This window comes from Semicossyphus pulcher, unplaced genomic scaffold, assembly GCF_022749685.1.
Source record: "Semicossyphus pulcher isolate SPU_LCO1_2020_fin unplaced genomic scaffold, fSemPul1.0.p SCAF_2, whole genome shotgun sequence".
Taxonomy (NCBI): Eukaryota; Metazoa; Chordata; class Actinopteri; order Labriformes; family Labridae; genus Semicossyphus; species Semicossyphus pulcher.
The window spans coordinates 19906649-19925735 of record NW_027211693.1 but is presented as its reverse complement, the minus strand read 5'-3'; the positions used below and the strand labels follow the sequence as shown (position 1 = coordinate 19925735).

Genomic DNA, 19087 nt, shown 5'->3' with positions numbered 1-19087 from the left:
TCCACTAAAAGGCATCACTTTAAGAGAGAAGCAGGAGACTTGTTCATGTCTGCGTTCAGGTCGAAACACTCACCTATCAAGCTCTCAATGTTGAGGCTGAGGTTACGGCACTTGAAGTCAGGGTCCGCTCCATTCCTGTGAAGCACGATCTGTGCGATACACTCGTCGATCAACTTGTAGTACTGAGGCCTGCAGGAGGGGGGGGTGACAGATTTACACAGAGGTGGATGAGGAGAAAGACAGAGAAATAAAAGGTGGGCATCAATGGAGAATATCTGACTCTCTACAACATACTCTGCATGTTGCGTCTACGATGATGTTATGACAGGTGTATTCCTTTTACAGTATCAGTGTAGTCTGCCTTAAGAGGAAATCTGGTGTGAGCAGAGAATCAGACTGACACGGAACAAGCAGGTTCATTTGTTCAGACGAATGTGTGAGCACACATGCTTTGTCACTTTGTCTGCAGCTGAGATTGGCTGTCTGTGTGAGCATGACAGTTTGAGTTTCTTGTCACTAAGATTGATTGTGTGCAACTGTGAGAGTGAGAGTGTGTTGGTGCACGTCCAGCGCCCGTGTCTGATCAAGGCAGCTTTACACAGACACTCAATTTTGGAGGTGTCTTATTCGCTGACCCCATTAGATGCTGCCAGAGTCACAAACTCAATACTTTATTTATTCTGTCTCCTTCCCTTCCCTGCCTCTCTTAGTCACTCCGCCTTTGTCTAACACTTTTCCCACTCCTTCACTATCCTTCAAGTTGTTTTTTTTCCTTAAAGCTTAGATTTATCCGTGGAGCGAGAGAGACATCTAGTGTCGTTCTGGAGAAGTGAAACAGAAATAAAAAAAGGCTTAACCCTAAATATGATATTCTTCAGGAGTCCGAACACATTCAATTTAGACGTTAAGTTTAGTAGGAGAAGGTGTTTTTTAAAATAAACATCTAATATGGCCCACACTGTCTTGTGCATGCATGGTATGTGCATGACCTTAAGTCAGCCATTCCAAGCATTAGTGTATTCTAGTAAATTTCCGTCTATTATTAACACTGAAGCATAGTGCGATCACAGCAGCAGGTATGCTTTCATTTATTCCCACACAAACTCTAACTCAAGCCTTCCACTTCCTGTACGTCCCTGCTTCATTCTCTCATCATCTACCTAGCAATTTACCTCCACTCACAATTCCTTCTTCATCATTGTCTCGCCCCCGCCTCCCTTTTCTTTCCATCTCTATAATTATAAAGCGGTATTTTCTGAGACCACGTCTCTCGCTCCCACCCTCACTTCCTGTGTCCACCTCTATTTAGTTCCACTGGCTAATCTAGATGGTGAGAGATGGACAGGGAAGACGGAGGGATGAAAGAGGGGAGGTAAAAGACTCATCTTCCATCCTCACAATTTATTTCCCAAACAGTGTTAAAAATAAATCACAATTTCCTGCCTGTCTGATACCATCAATGTGACCCTGGACCAACAGCTCACCTCTATGTGTGACTGCCTGCTGATGACTTTGTGACTTTGCCTGAGTTCTGATTACAAAGTAAAGCCTCTGTTTTGTGTAAGAGGACATGCATGTGTAGATGCTGGACGCTATGGCTGGTCTTTAACGTTATTCCAGCCCCGTCTTGTCATTCAATCATCCAGTTCTCCTCTCTTCTCTGTGTTTCTAGCTAAAACCCCCCGAGGGCTTTGGGAGACACAGGGAGAGACATTAGCATATTTCTGGTGATAAGAAGTGATTTCTATTAAAATGGAATTGGATTTCTTTGCATGTATTAATTTCTCAGGCTTTCAACGGCACTCTGAAAAACAAAACAGCAAATGGAGAAAAGGCGGAGGAGAGGAGAGGAGAGAGAGAAGTGGAGGCAGAGGGGTAATTGAAGGAAATGAAGAAACTTCTACATCTAACATTTTTTGTTTTGGTTATTTTAGAATTTTTTGATAAGACTGCAAATGGACTGCAGAGAAAAACTGCCAGTTATAGTTGCATAAGGTCTTCCTCTATGTACATAATGTGGCATTAAATTGACAAAATCATGTCATATTTTAATAAATCTTTAAACTCTATTTTTAACCTTTAAAAGACAATCCATGGATCACCTCTTCTATCACCAATGTTATATCAGCAGATACTCTGTAATACGGTACATGCTTAAAAAGGAGTGTGTGTAAGAGTGTCAACATGTATGAGTGTGTACATCATGTCCTACCTGGCCAAGTAATCATTACGGATCAGCAGCAGGTGCTGCATCAGGGACAGGAAGTTGCTTTCAGCCTTGGAGTCCTTCACGGTGTTGACAAGGATCTCAAACACCTCGCGCACATCAGTGAAGCAAAGGCAGTTAAGGTTCAATTAAAACAATGAATAGGACAGTTTCACACACATTAAGTACTGCATACAATAATCTCTATAATCTGGAGGCTTGGAGCAGCCCACTGAACGCTGCCATTTGTGCGCTACAAACATAATGTTAAATACAAGTCAGACACAGACCTTATCTGTATCAGATAATGTTGTTCGATAGGGACAGTTTGATGGAATCTGAGCATGTCTTATATAACTAACACAACCAGTTCTATCACATATAATGTTTGTTGTCAAAATAAATGTGATGTTTTGTGCTGTGTGCAGGCAGCAGAACGTGTTGCAATAGGAAAGGCCGATTGAGGCAGACTGTTGTCGGCTCCTGGGAGACACCTGGTGTTGAATATTATAACTGCATGGCAAAAGCAGCAAGAACTACAGCAGTGGGTGGAAGTCCTTTTTAAGGTGTTTCTAAAAGTTAAAGTAAAGGTGATTTTCCTTTTTCTTTTATTATAATTCTTATCAATATCTATCTACCTTTGCTTTCACATTAGGTCAAAACCGGGCATGTTTTGCCATAAAGATAAAACAGCGTCCTCTGCATCATTCCCTTAAAATATGTATCTTTGTCAGATAACGGAAAAATCATTAAGACATTTGGGTAGATAGAATACATTTGCATAGAATAAAGCCTTTAATTTCAGGCGCACTTGTACCACTGTTTAAATGAGATTCTGGCTTTTGAAGTCAAGTATTTGATGAGGGTCACAACAAATCTACAGCATGACATCAGCACATCCTGCTTAGAAGTTATGAAAATATGAATGTTGGATCTGTCTTGGAAAGAAGTAGTCAGGCTGTTTGTAAGATGAAGAAAGGAATAATCTGACTTTGTGCAGACAACAGGCTCATTTCAATTAGGTTTAAATGAATTTGATACTACATACTGTTTATCTTGATCATTCATGTTCTTACAAGATGAATTCTCCCCGTCATCTAACTTTCAAAGTGATGTAAAGGTGAAACCACAAGTAAGCCAAGTATTGTAGTAAACAGGTTTATAGTTTTTCAAGGTCAAAACGAACACCTGGCAGCTCCTACAGAGGGACAATTTCGCACAGTGGAAGGATATTCCATCTCAATTCGGATGTCATCAAGACGCGCTTTGAGGTCCTCAGAGTCATCTTCAGCCTGCTCATCAAACACCGTGAGTTGCACCCTCAGCTCTTCGTTTTCTATCACCCGCACCTCCTGCAGGGAGAGCGATGGGATGCAGGCGGAGGGAAGAAAAGGCAAGGTGTAGAGTGTGACAAACATTGACTGTGAGAGAATGTTTTTACAGCATATGATTTTGTGTCAGCCAGTCAGCAAGACGCAGGCATCGAGAATGAAGGAGACGTTGTTGTTGTTGTTGTCATTGGATATTCACTTTAGGAGAAGATCAAAAGACATATTTTTGTACCTTCAGCTGTTCTCTGAGTCCCAATCTAAGTAGTTCAGAACGAATATGGATCCTGAAATCCAACTCTTCTCCCCGGCTGATCAAGGCATTGATCAGCTGCATGCAGCCACCCTGTCAAAAACAAGTCATCAAGTCAGCTTCACTATTTTAACTAACAGGATAGATGATGTCACAAAACAAGGTGAGTAAGTCTTTACAATGCTGCAATGGGGTATGTCTTATTTGGAACACAAAAATACACATGGGGGTTTATTAATTAATTAATATAACTCATATAGACCACTTTAAGCATGTTTACCTTGAGAGCAATGTTGTGATTGTTCATGCCAGTAAGGAGAGGCTGAAACCTCTCAATGTCCCTTTTCTCTGCCTCCTCTGTGATGGCCTCCAAAACACGCTCATGACTGCAAAAACAGACAGTTATTATGTTTCTGTATTCAACCACTGTTATTGAATCCTAAAATACACCTCAAAAAGAAAAGATTGATCTCAATGTTAGATTGCTCGTCATTACAAACAAAGGCTAGAGCAGTTGAAAACTGTAACTTTGTATAATACCACTACTGTTCCAGACTTAAACCGTGGGGAACACTGGCTGTTCAGTTCATCATTTCTGTGTGTTCAATATATTAAATGACATGGTGTTCACATTTTACAGAAGCTTACAGGTTCTCAGGATGTTCCAAAATTGAGATGGCAGAGAGCAGCTTGACAGCATCCACCATCATATGTGGCACCTTCGGGTTAATGGCTCTGACCAGCAGAGGAATTCCCTCAACGGACTCCAGCATGGATTTCAGGCCATACTGAAAGAGAGAGAAAGAGAGAGAGCAGAATAAGATAAAGTCTTTCAGGGTTTCTTTTCTTCAGCAGGGCAAACACAGGGCTTTCATGGTCTAAAGTTTAGTGTTTACGACAGGAGAATGAGTCTGTCTGGTTCCAGGTACCATCGATAATGGACATTTTTAAAGGGTTCTAATATTGACATTGATTACACTAAATCCAAAACATATCTATTGTTTTGTAAATATTTGTAAATACATGCTTTCGAATTAACTTAAACTTTATTTTGAAGAATATTTGTATTGACCAGCCTGATGCACAGTTTTCTCTGTTCCAAAATTATGTTTCAGTTTTACATTTTCCAATTCTGATCGTAGTCAATCTGAACTAATGTCTGTATTACTTCAGGGTATAAGGTACCATAGTTTTTTTTCTCTCATAGTTACTACCATATCAATACTCTGTGATGAGAAAATTGTTGAATGTGATGATAAATACTCTAATACTTAGAGCAGTTGTATCAAAAAAACATACCATATTTTCATGCAACTGAAGAAACAGAATTGTCTTACCTTGTTGTTCATAAAGGCTTTTAGACAGCGAATGATCTCGTGTTGACATTTCACTCCATTCATTCTTGAAAGAGAATAAAGACATCATAAATACAATGCTTAAAAGTACAAATGTCTATACTACATATACATATAATTTAGGTGTCTTACGGGTACTCGTCTTTGTCCTCCTGAAGTCGTCGCAGCAGACTGAGCAGCAGGGCTAGCCCCTCATTTCCAAAGTTCTGCACCCAACTGAAAGTGACAAAAAACACGATAAATACAGTTTGCTTTAGACAGTTCACACTTTACTAAACACGATTTCCTTTTGGCTTTTCCCAAAGCCATGAAAAACATGAAAAATATACATTTACCCATTTCAGTTTCATTGTTTTCTTTTGTCTTCTTGATAAGTCTTTAAGTTTACAGAAAAGGGATATACACTCGTTGAAAACCTGGTTGTTTTCATGTGTTTCTTGTTTTTCTTTTAAGTCATAATAACAGTCTTCATTAAAGTTTAAATAATAATAACTCTCTGTGTTGTTAGGTCTAATGATATGCCAATAAACACTTCCTAATTTGTATATGTGGCTAATGCTGTAGCTAATCATTTTGCCCACCTTACATAAAAAGCACAATCCATTACCCGATGTAAACAACAATACTGGCCCTATTAAAAAAAAAGATAATCTTTTGTTAATTGAATTTAAGGCATTTAATAAAAAACCCTTTTGGAAATGATCAACAACAAATACCCATATGCTGTCAAAGTAAAAGTATATCTCTACCTCAGTAAATTAAGGGCAAATTTAAAAATGAATAGGAAAAATAATTTATTCCACAGTTAATCAATTGACGAGTGTGCGATACATTTAAATGATCGTGTTTTCAAGCCAATTATTCCAGAAGTCAATTTACACAGGTAGACAGCTGGGAAAGGCTTCAGCTACCCCCCATGCCCCCGAACACGACAAGCGGTATAGATAATGGATGGAAATTACACAGGTAGTTAAACTGAGATTACCTTTGTGATGGACTGAATGAGAATAAGGTTCCTTTCAATCAGGATTTAATAGAAGCAGTAAGTGCTTAGGTGGATCACCTTTGCACATGTAGACAATGCAAGTGTTCAGAAAAGGGCCTGAGCTTTGTGTCGCTCCAGGGTGATTTTTAAAGATAAGTAATTTGTTAAAAAGTTAGCACAAAGTCATTTGAAACATTTAAAGCCATTCCTGTGTTTATCTGTTCATTGTTTTATGTTCTCCGGCTCTGTATGAATCTGTATACAAGTACAGGCATGTATTACCTGACAGGGTTGTTATTGAGGGAGACTCGCAGAGACTCCAGGCAGCTCAGCAGCTGTGTGTCTCTGTATTCTGACTTCAGCTCCTGGATGTACATCATGGCTGATCTGGAGCTCTCCTTCTGGTCTTGGCCCTAATCAACAAGCGCAAACATACACAGTGGGAACACAAAAACACAAAATCAGCCCGTGTTCTGCATTTATATTTGTCTTCTTACAGGTTATAATTGATATTATTTCCACATGAAATCACAGCAGCAGAGCAGCGAGCGCAACAGTCAAGCCTAATTTAAAATTTTGATTTATAAAATTAAAGGGTACTATGGGTAGGATTTTCTCGTAATTGGATTATTTCACAGTTAAATGAACTGTGCTGGCAGCCATCTGTGCTTGGTTATGTAGGTCCTTTGAGCTATTCCCTTGCACAATATTTAATTATACTACACCTGCTGCCTCTGAAACATCATTTACCCAACTAATAGAAGAGGCGCTGCTCCTACCAATGATTTTTTTATATTTCATTGACTCTACATTTCACCAGTGAATACATTTGTATAATTCATAATAACAACAGTCTTACAGAAGTTAGGGAACACTCTGGTCATTAACACACAGATTTGTCCAAAACTGTCCAAGGCTTCATTCAAACTTAACAAGAGATGCACAAAGTATTCAAACACTGTGTTTACCATATGGCAAAAAATATGGCAAAAGATTTGTAACATGAACTAGTCAGAACCAATAGCACTCTCTTAAGCAGACCGTGTTAGTGATTAATATTCTAGTACTGACAGCTTTAGATGTGTGGAGGTACTGAGACACCATCTCTCGCTTGATCATAATGTCCTTTGCCCGCAGAGGCCGCTGCTTCTCCTCATTCAGGTTCATATCCACCTGGAGAGGGAGGAGGAGATAAGAGGCAAGAGAAAGAGTTATGATGGAGGGTTATACAAGAAGTACTCTGAGACAAGGACAGAGCGTGATGAACAATCTGTAAACTCAAGCAACCATTAAACTGAAAATACATACTACAATGGAAGACTGTATTTATAAATGTGAAGAATTGCATTATGGGTTAGAAGTATATTCGATGAGCAAAAAATCAGCACTACCGCGGCTGTCTCGCGAGCTCTAGCATGTTCTTGTATGTCCTTGTGCACACTCTCTTGGTTACGGATCTTTGAACGCACACGATGTCACTTTATACTATGATACTTCAATAATTAGCTTTAGGCTAGCTGAAACAAGCTAATACAACAACCGGGTGGCGTGTGGGTAATGACATCTCGGCCGGAGAGAGACAGATTCTCGCCCCCAGCATAACAGACAGGTAGAGGTATGTTGATTTTTTTTAAAGACATGTTTATGTTTAAATAAATATACCTGTCACAGCACAGCTCGCTCGGGGCGCTGAATGTCCGTTCAACCGTAACCAAATTATTTTATCTGTTTATTTTGCAAACAGGAAGCCTATGTTGATGTATGTTTATGTTTAATCTGTCTTTGCTAGTAAGTTTGTCCCTCGTTGTATTTGTGTGCCCTCTTGTGGACATGTGGTGGCGCAAAATGAGATATTCTAATAGTTCAAACCCATGTGTTTTTTTAGAAGGAATAATCGAACGTCATTTTTGGCCAATTTTGACAGCACTAGAGCAGATTTATTATGATAATGCTACATTACACACAACACTTCCAATAATTCAAACACTGTGGTATATTTGTCTTTGTCCTTTGTGCTGCAAGGTAGTAATTTACATTTTATGTCAAAGAAAATCTATATGGAGCAAACACAGAAAGTATATTTCCTCTTTTATAACTAATATTTTTCTTCATCTTTAAACATATTTTGGGGTAATCCTACATGAAAACAGGGCCTTTAATCAGTGAATAAATAAGTACTGTGAGTGGAATATACAAAGCACAAGATTTTCACAGCTGTTAAAAAGGAATAGATCATGTTTTTTACACTTTTACTGTCTTTCTTACCATCATCTGTTCGAAGAGCTCCAGGACGTACTCATCGGGGTGATCGTGCAGCATCGCACCCTGAGCACTGATCTCATAGCTGGCAGCAGAGGAGTGTCTCTGACCCTGCATATTGCCGGGCTTCTCCTTATCCTTTTTCATCCTCATGCTGGTGAAACGCTCCAACTGGAAAAGCACACAACATGACACATGTCAGATTAAAGAGTTCAGAGAGAAAAAAGTGCAACTAACAATGTAAGACCACAAAACAGACAGCAACCCCTAATCAGCTCACAGTTTCCTTCCCTAACAGCAATTCCAAATAAATTAACAATTATAACACACCCAAGGGCTGTTTCTCATTAAGTTTTGGGATATTACATTTTCTACAACAGTAGAAACTTTTAACAATGTGAGACGATGATTAGGGATTAGAGGTTTTGCAGACAAACATTGCCACACAAAGTCGACATGCAGTAAACACTGGCAGGCGCAGAACACGAGACCCAATTTCAACAAACAATGGGGGATTTCCTTCCCTCTGGTTTTAATGACTTTGTGTGATAAACTGCCAACATGTTCTCAAAGTGTTTCTCATTTATAGCTAAATGAAAAACACTGGAAAACTTTGGATACATGCAACATCAACACATATTGACACAGTGAACCCCAGTGATGATTCATGAATAATAAACTGTCAATATGTGTGAATCTGGCATCCTCCTTTTTGCAAGGCGTCACAGTGTGCAAAGCATTTCACACGGTCAGAGCGCATCTTCAGAGCATGCACATCCAACATAAGTGCAGCACAAACATACATATAAACACTTGTGTTATGGTGTATTAGGTTTTTAGGACACACGGTGACATGGCCTTAAAGGCATGATGGTGAGTTTGTTTATCAAACACCTCAGTGGCAGATGGACAAGTCAAGCACGCAGGTGATGGTGGCAAGCGAAACCTACCTCGTCAGGGATCAGCCGTTTGAGTTTCTGTAAAGGGTGAATGAATGAATGAAAGGGAAATAATGGTGCAGAGGGGGTGGGACACATGAAGCAGATGACAGGGGGAAACAGTGACAAGAAAGGAGGCAGGTGGAGGGAGAGAAGGAGAAAGGATCAATTACACAGGAATCATTTCAGACAGGAAACGGATCATGAAAACTCTTCAGATTTCATGAGTGATTCATAGCAGAACAGAGGGAAACACTAGAAATTAACTAAATTCAACAGCAACACATTAGTATCTAAATTTATACTACAGAGAACTCGAACATTAAAAGTCTACGTTGAGGTTTTCCACACAGCTGAAAGGAAGTAATATTTAGTCAACACAAAGAACAGTCCAAGGGAGAGGGAAGTTAATGCACCTACTGGGGAAGGTAGTGACAGCATCATATTAGAGATGCACATGCATGTCTTGGCCACAAGGTGTCAGGCTATGTCCAATAATGTGCAATGTGCAATGTGCAGAAACTCATTTGACAGCAGATTCACTTTCAGACAGGACCAACACATGCCCTGATAAGATCTTTAGAGTACACATGCAACATCATAATGTCTCAAATCCAAACTGAATATCACAGAGAAGAAGTGAAAAACGTGAAAAACAAGACTTGTTACAGCGGGAAGATGTCGACATTTTGTTCCTGTTTAGAAATTTGCCTACAATTCAAATTTAAAGACACACTATTTTACATGTAGACAGACAAATGCTTTGCTGTGTCAACAACCCCCAAGTCATGGGAAGGATCAGTCTTGCCATAACCCCCCTACCTTGGTGTTCTGACATCTAATAGCATGTAACATTTGGGGTGCTCTCTGCTGCAGGGGTCTACGGGTCAAAGGGTCACTGTATTCCACACAGAACAGGGTCTTCTTTAGGTGCTCTTATTTAAGGAACACCGACTAATGCAGCGCTATTAACAGATGTGCCCCTTTCTCCTGTTTTTAGCTAAAGCTGGAGTACAGTGTCAGTCGCCTCTTGATGTTTAGGTTAGCATAAAGACAAGTCTCAGAGTATTCAGCATTCTCAAAATATCAGTGAAACTGAAGGGAAAACAGGAAATACATGCCTATAAAGCAACTGTAGCACAGACAAATACTTTAAAAAAAAAATTATTTACACGTTGTCTTTCTAAAAAAAAAAAAAACTATGTAAATAAAAACATGAAAAAGTATCTTAAAAAAAGTTTAGAGCTGAAGAAGCCTTTCGGATGAGAGGTGAAACCTCTTCAAGAACTTTAACCAAGTCCAGATGCCTTTTGGATTAAGCTTAGGTGTAGGGCTGGGTAATATGACAATATATATCATTAAAACAATATAAAGATGTCTACTGTATGTTTTTCTATATCGTCTCGATCGTCATGTCACAAAACCAGCGGCTGAACTGCTTTAAGGCAATTTTAACGTCATTTTGACAACGCTTAAAGTTCTAATGCCTGCACGTGGGGGTGAACCTGGAGCGAACCATAGAGGGAAGCGCTGTTTATTAACATGGACATTAACGTGCAGGAAAAGACTCATCCCAAGTGAAAAACAGAAACTCAGCACGTTTTATTTGTCAAGTATTTAATGCACACAGGATTATCCAAAAATAGGGCTTTACCATGTGCTTATTTCATGTCGACTAATTATTTGTTAAATTACCAGAGAGCATGATATATCGTGATATAGGATTCTGACCATATCGCCCAGCCCGACTCAGAAGTATCTAAAAAAAGTTTTTTTGCTCATTTTCAGCTTCTTTGCGTCATGTATCGGCTACTACGTTCTAAATGCAGCCTCTATGACACACCATAGTCACTTGTTAGTTTAGCCAGTTAGTTTAGATTCAGTCAATGTATTTAGATTAAGTATTACACACCACATTCATCCACAAATAAATTAATATCATTTTATTGTCAAAGAAAGGTTGCAAAAGGTTCGTATAAGCAGGAGGCTGTCGATATCATATTGTATATGTAAACAACCACTGACAGAACCACAACTGCACACTTTTTTTAGACACTGGCACATGCAGGGGAAAACCTTTCACAAATAAAATTGTGCTCTTCCTTGTGGTTCATCTTACTAGTAAAATGTATGGACTAACAATGAGAGAAACATCTTTTCAAGCCTAGTACATCTTTTCTACCTTGGACTTCCTATTCTCTTGTTTGAAATTATAGCAAAAGTTCTGCTTATTTTTGCCTTTGACAGTGGATTTGTCTCTTTTTCATTACCCCTCAATCTTCCACTCCTTCATTGCCTCCGAGCTCTAAATTAAAGTCTTGTAAAGTCCTCGGGGATTCACCAATCGCATATTCACCAGTCAGACAAGTCTGACAAGACAATGTAAAGGCTCTAAAGGCTTTTTCATGCAGAAAAGTACACCACATCAAATATTAAATACGTGATTAGGCTTAAAGAGAAAAGGTAGGTTAGGTCACTTTAAAGAAACAATGCCAAAAACACAGCCTCTTCAATGCCTTTGATTAGAACATATTAAAGAGGGATAGTGTCAGACGGGTAACGGTATTAGGTATGAATTTTTCCTTTAGAAATGGAAACTGAAAATAAATGAATAAACACTATAGTGCGATCCACTTTTGTTCTAATTACTTTCCATTTTGTTTCATTGTCTTAGTCACCAGGCCTGCTGCTTTCACTTGGCAAGGAACAGGGGAAACTTATAGCAAAGCTGGTTCTTTGTTTTAGCGTTATTCCCCATACCGCTTCAAATACCTGGACTTTGGCTGATTCTGAGAACCCCTTCTGACAGTAGTGCGAACACTTTGACAAACTGCTAGCACCACACCATTGTTGTTCGTCATTGTCTGAAGTTAATTAACCTGGAACCAGTTGATTTTCACTGAGCTGATATCAGAAACACTCTACCCAGAGTAAAGCTAAAACTCCATTACAGCTGTCTTTAGATGTACGATGTAAAGAGTTAGCTTTGCCAAACTATAGCCTCAAACATATACTAGATTTTGTAAACATCTAAGTGTAGTAAGTAAGACTTCCTGTGCCCTTTTCAAGGATTTTCTGTACGCCTACAATAAGGTGGGCTGTCCCTTTACTGCATGTGTCACAGCTGGACAGGTTAATAGGCCTTTTTCTGTAGCAGGTAGAAAAGGGGTTTAAAAGAAAGCACTGTGACCATGGGGAGAGCAGTCAACAAGAGATGTTTCCGCTTACACAGCTGCCATTAATAACAGACCCTCAACCCATGCACACACACACACAAGCACAGGGGCAGAAAACAGACACAAATGTTGTGGTGCTATCCTGCCCACAGAACGGAAATAAAGCGCTGACAGTAGGCACAGTGAATTCTGGGTAATCGCACGGAAAACTAAATATGAGTGTCAGGAAGAAGGCATCAGTGATAGAGAGAGAAGAGGAAGAGACAAAAAGCATGCTTGAATTTCACAAACCTTGAGTGTAAAGTTCTGCTTTTTATCCCACAAGTAAAGTAAAGAAAAAATGCACTCATAGACAAAGTAAGCCTCAGAGTGTGAGCCAGGACTGTCTGTGAGGGGGTCTAATAGGCCTTACAGAACTGTCTTTCTGTCTGAGACGAACCATTAAAGCAACAATGAGCTGCTTCAGAACAACTTTCAGGACTGCTCTGAGTACCAAGGACTCCATTAGACAGATGAGCCAATGCCCACTTTGATCCAAGTACTGACGTGTTATTCACAGATGGGAGATATAGCTGAATTTAATACCACAATATTAAAGACCAGCTCCAGTCATGTTTTAAGACATAGAAAATGCTCTGATATGTTTTTTCTGCAAAAATAAGTTTAATTACCTTGTAAAAATCCTCCCAAGGCATCTCCTCCTTCTCCCTTATTATAAATTCCCGAATCAATACAGGAATATTATCATAGTCCCCGCCCACTATGCACTACATTTCTCCTTTCGTAAAATTACAGCCGAAAACAAAACACGTCCCTGCCATCGCTTAGTGGCAACCGTCGAAGTGGTTGCTATAGGTTGCACATAGTGATATGCATAGCGTCACCCCGTCCATGAACGGGATTGCCTCCTTAGTTTTGTGATGTCTCTGCCGATCTGAAAACGTGTTATTCAGCCTGTCCTTGGTACACTGCAGTTTAAAAGCAGACCGGCCCAGCCATGGAGATGACTGCTTGTGTTATCCCTGATATGTCTTGTAGCAAATGAAGAACACCACATAAAGATGTTTACAAAGTTAAACACTTGATTTTCACTGGCGGGGGTCTTTAATGAGAATATGGCAATCATTGCAAAATTAAGAGTCCCATAATGTTGTTTAGCACAGTTAATTGTTTTCCAATGTTAAGCTTACATCAAACAACATTTATTTTAAATAAACAAGCTTTATTGTCTAATTGTGAGCTTTGAATGACACTCTGCTTGGAATCATTGCATTGAATTGTAAAATAAGTACATGTATGATCATGTATTAATTTAGATTTATTCCAGAGCCTTATTTGTGCATGCTACTATCTATAGAAGTATAATACAAACGTGAACATGTGTTGCTGTAGCAGGCACGCCCATGCATGCAGCATGGGCGTGCCTGCTACAGCAACTTAGCATGACAAAGTGATATTATCGAAATTGTCAAAAAGAACTGAGTATCCTGTGAGGCAGCATACCAACATACTGGTGAATGATGAGTGGGGAAAATAGGTCATAGCACACAGCCTGTAGGCTGTATCACTTATGTTCAGTTTTAAATACATACTACCATTTTGTTACAGTGAAAGTTACAGACAGTTTTCTCAATTTTGTCCAACCTTTCAAGCAAAACTGCCAACAATGGACTATTGGTTGGACAAACATACAATCTGAGGAGATAGGATCTTGGAAAATGTGATGGGATTTTTTTTTATTCTTGGTGACATTTTTGAGAGCAAATGCATAAAAGTTTTCTAATTAATAAAACTCCCTCCACCTGTGTTCAGGAGTGTTTTTTCTGTTAGGGTGAAGTGCCCAGAGGTACTTTATGATACAGTAATCTGATTGCCTAATAGAAAAGGTGTTTCATCCATAGACTGTATAAAAAGATGGACGACATGACAGCTCCCTGAAACTGAAGCCAAAACATTTCGGGCGCCCCCTGCTGACTGGCTCATTCTTTCTCAAACATGGTTTATGTCATTATAGGTAGTTCATTGTGTTCATTTTTCTGACAAGTTGATGCTGTCAAAATGATGATTGACAGCTCTTTTGACAAAGTCGGCTCCTGCAGCCAATCAGTTCCGGGTGAGCAGAGCGGAGGACAATCCGCGAGTGGAAACTTAACTAAAACAATCACTACAGTCATTGAAGTTTCCATACCTGTGAACGTTAACCTCAGACCAACACAGAGAAGCTATTCTGCTGTTAAACATGCCGGTGTGCGGGATCCTTGCCGTTTTTCGGTAAATTAATGTGTTTGGGTTAACAGAAGTGGCTACGGCCGCTTCACTCGCCGATCTCTACTGCGCAGTCTCTGGCTCCATATGACGTCACCATCACAAGATGGCAGCACCTATCACAGGGGCTATTTTGGCATCAAAATGGGACTGGGACTGTTTGCTTTATTTAACTGAATGGTAAGTTTTCCTTTATTTTTCTTAACAAAAACCAGCAGCTAAGCAGTGAGTTTCCCAAAACGTAATTGCTTAAGTTGTGAGATGCATGTTCATACTATAAGTTATGTGTAACTATATTCTAATAAGGGCTAATATGTAAAGGGTTAACTGAAAAAACATCAAACTGCACGGTTTTAGATGGATATTTACACAATGTAAAAATCAAGAGTGAAGCACTGATTGCTGCTTAGTAATTTTCTATGCAGGACATAGACCCTGCTACGCTCAATCTGCAGGGCCCTTTAGACAAACCACACACATGCACTGACACACACACAGAACATACAAGTGTACCAAACAGAGCGTAATTGCACAGAATTGAAGAAAGTAGCAAAAATAAGTAGGACAGGTAAAGGTCTCTCTGTGTGGCGGTCTGTCTCTTACAGCATGCAGCTGACGAGAATGCAAAATCAGCAGAAGCAGATGTGGCTTCTGACAGTGACATAATGAGCCAGTCACAAGCTGGAGCTGATTTTTCTCTGTGTGCGTATCTGTGCATACATATTAAAAGTATTGGGTCCTGAGAGTGAGGAGAAAGATTATGTAAATTAGAGTAAAAAAGAAAACTTAGTAACTGCATACAGGCGGAAAGCAGAGTTTAGACTTCAACAGGTGAATAAGTGAAGCCCCCACAGTGTCATTCAAAATTAATGTACACTAGGGGAATGATCGGGCACCACTACAGGGAAAATCTGATTTCTCCGACACTTTATGCAAATGTGATACGGACTTGACACATATTGTATTTGTCTTAGGGCTACATTGACAAATTAAGTGAATAGTACTTAATTCTGTCAGTCTTGTATCCTGTATTATCTTCCTCATGAGAGCACCCATGTGTCAGGGTTTTTTATTAAAGCTTAACAATTTCCCCTGTTTCTAGAGCACCCAGGAGACTGCCAGAACATCAGTATCTTTATGTGCACAAATATATCTATGTTGATCATCACAAACCAAAACTGATTAAGTTCCATATCACAGAATAATGCGGGGAAACAGGCCCCAGTTTTCAATGAATCAGTGTGGGGGAGGTCAGTGATTGCTTTTGTGTTTAAAAAGTGCTCTATACATTAAGCTTAACTACGCTTGCCACGGTAGTCAGTGTTACTAGTGTTACACGGTTTTTTGGGCGTATGAAATAAAACCAATAGATTTCATTTTCATGTATCAGCACAGCTCCCAAGCTGAGCAAATAAAATAACTGTGTGTATTCTTAATACAATTAGAAACTACACTATCTGCTCCATCGCAGCAGCAGCGCAGATTCACAGCACAGACAGTAGCAGCAGATGTCCGAACATTGTCAATTTTAATGTGATGAGAGAATAGGCAAAAGACAAAACGATGGTAGAGAATTTAGTTTCGAAGGCAAAAGTGCCTATTTGGTGGAAGATCACAGCAAGAGCTCTACAGGTATTGAGCGCCATCAATTAGTTTTTTGGTTTTTTTTATGTCCGGTGTAATCGGTAACACTGGTGCTGTCCCCAGTTTATTAAGCAGTGGGGAAATTTCCCCACCATGGCATCCCTAGCAACTTACTTAATTAGGCTTTACTTCAGAAAGACCACATCGTACAATACTTAATGCACAGTACTCTCTAAACTAAATCCCTTTAAAGCACAGTTTTGTAGTATCAACTTACAGGAGTATTACATGAGGCCCTTTACCTCTAAATTCTAAAATGCATTGCGATGCCAGCACACTGAATTGAGATCAACCATCAAATTTTCTTATCAAAATATGATTATAGCCATCTGATGGTACATTATGCTCTAAGCAGTGAAGCTCTTGGAGAGGGCCTTTGTAATCAACAGTTTTAAAATGAATGGACTGGAGACCTTAAAGTTAGCAGGATTTTTATATTATGGTTTGGTCAGGATGTTTCACTTATCTGGTACTAGAGAGTAAGAACTACTGTCCAGCCCCGCCTGTAACTGACCACATTTTAAAGGTTATGATTATGTGCCGCCCTTGACTGCTGTTTCACTTGGTCTTTCTTTGGTCTAACCATGTACACTTAGACATAAGAGGATTTGCCGGAAACCTTTGTACAGAGAAAATGCAAAAAAGTCAAAAAGTTTCAATTTGATAGAAACACATTTAATTATGAATCTTAATAAATATAGATTTTACTAAAACCTTTATTAAATGCATAACACATGAAGCGATAGTCTACCACTGTATTCACGTTTGTCTTGTGAGTTTTCAGGATATTTTTAGGAATGGAGAGAAAACAAATGACCTGTCTGTTAGATGAATGAGGGGTTACTGCACTCATATTTCTGCCTGTGTTCTCTTATTTGTAATGTGGTATTGGGTTTGCCACATTTCTGAATTTTGATACAGCATGAGAGCATGGGAGACAGAGTTGGGTGGGGGAGAGGAGAAGAGGTCAGGGATAGGGGTGTGATGAGTATGGCAGTGAGGGAAAACAGGGTGGAGATGTTGGGTAATGGAAGTGTGGGTGTATTCATATTATTCTCACTGTGTATGTTTTGATGAGAGACGTATATTGTATATTTGGAAACCTCTGGACATGAAGTTAGAGAAAAACAAAGTTTGGAGATACAGTAAAATGTTGGACTTCTTGTTTGTGAGGGGGGTGTATGCATGCGTCATGTTGTAACCACACCGAGTTATTATTGCTTACCAGGTTGCCATGGCTACTTAGTGTACGTATGAGCTCACACAAGAGGAAGCAGCAGCACTTGGGTCGGCACACCCACAGGCAGTTGACAAGTTTCCTTTGGATTTAGCCCAAGCAGGAAATTACCAACAACCCCAACGTGTTGCACACACACGAAACAGTTTGCTTTCTAAGGCTTTATGGATTAGGACCAAGTCAAACTTTTACTTTCAATTCCGTTAACCAAATATCTTGGGGAAAAAAGGGACATTTTTTGATTTATCACAAATGCTCATATTAGCCTTGTAACAAAAAAGCAGGGGAAGATTGTTTTAGAATAGCCCATCATAGATTGTGTGGAAGTTTGAACTAACCTTTCATGTGTCAAGGGGAAACTCAAATACTGACAAAAAGAGACAAGAGGAAGAATGAATAATCCCCAAAACAGGAATATTACCAAGGCTGTCTGGCGGTGATGTCTGTCAATGTCTGAGGTCAATGTCTCCTCTCCATTACTCCACACTGTATTGGACATCTTCCATTTCTTTCCCCTCAGCTCGTCTCTATGCTACACTTTTTAATGCTCCTACATGCCTCACTGACCCACTGACTTAAGGTGCATCTGAGGGTACTGTCTATGTGTGAGGGAGATTATGGGTGTATGTCAGTCCAAGTGGGGCATGTTAGCTGCATGACTGCTCCTTGTCCTTGGTCTACTGTTGTTAATGAAGACACAAAACCCAACCACCCCCCACCAAACTCTACTAAATACAAGGGAGGTCACTGTCACTGTCTGTTTTCCAAGAACTTGACAGAACAAGCTTTAAATATTCAAATGTAATCAAAATAAAGTCCCAAATTGGCTGCTTGTAGGAAAACCAAGGGATTGGTGGAACAAATACAAATGCACAAAAGACCAAATATAAGGACAAAGAAGACATTATACACACCAACAACCGTACAAAGCTGTTTTAAGGAACAAAGGGGGAGGGAGATTGAACAGCACAATTCTAAGACTAAGCCTATAATTTGGAGTAGTAGGATTTTACCAATGGGTTTCACAGGAACAGTTAAAGGAAGTAGATTTAAATCAGCAACGCTTACAGCAATTTAATTACATGGAGGGGGTGGGCAGTTCTTTGACAGTTGTCGTGCACGTATTTCTATGTGGTCAAATTGTTTGAAGTAGTGTGAAACTGTAAACAAACCAATAGAAAGTGGCTCGGAGATAGGCTAATGTAAATTAATATTATGAAATACAATGAAATATGAGCTGGAATAATTTCCATTAACATAGATGAACTGATCGAGGGCTGCCCCGTGAAAGTATTATTTTAATAATCATTTGAGAAGACTCGCACATTATCAATAATAGTTTCTAGTCTCAGAATGACACTTAGTCTTCTTTATTCATGAGATTTTTTTACCAGGAGCAGCCCAATCAGATTCAAATCATAAAATTCTTCAGATGAACAAT

General features: G+C 39.4%; 1 protein-coding gene across 1 annotated transcript in view; it reads right to left on the bottom strand.

Moving 5' to 3' along the window:
* The window catches only part of LOC138597797 (protein diaphanous homolog 1), a 98525-nt gene that overhangs the window by 65200 nt on the left and 14238 nt on the right, over positions 1-19087 (bottom strand). Inside the window, exons 2-13 of the mRNA XM_069669318.1 lie at positions 9337-9363; positions 8393-8557; positions 7199-7300; positions 6410-6540; positions 5275-5358; positions 5125-5188; positions 4436-4575; positions 4068-4173; positions 3770-3880; positions 3440-3558; positions 2213-2329; positions 74-189 (exon numbers count right to left, since the gene is read on the bottom strand). Of these exons, the coding sequence (XP_069525419.1) occupies positions 74-189; positions 2213-2329; positions 3440-3558; positions 3770-3880; positions 4068-4173; positions 4436-4575; positions 5125-5188; positions 5275-5358; positions 6410-6540; positions 7199-7300; positions 8393-8557; positions 9337-9363 (1282 nt within the window). The remainder of the gene's footprint in view (positions 1-73; positions 190-2212; positions 2330-3439; positions 3559-3769; positions 3881-4067; positions 4174-4435; positions 4576-5124; positions 5189-5274; positions 5359-6409; positions 6541-7198; positions 7301-8392; positions 8558-9336; positions 9364-19087) is intronic.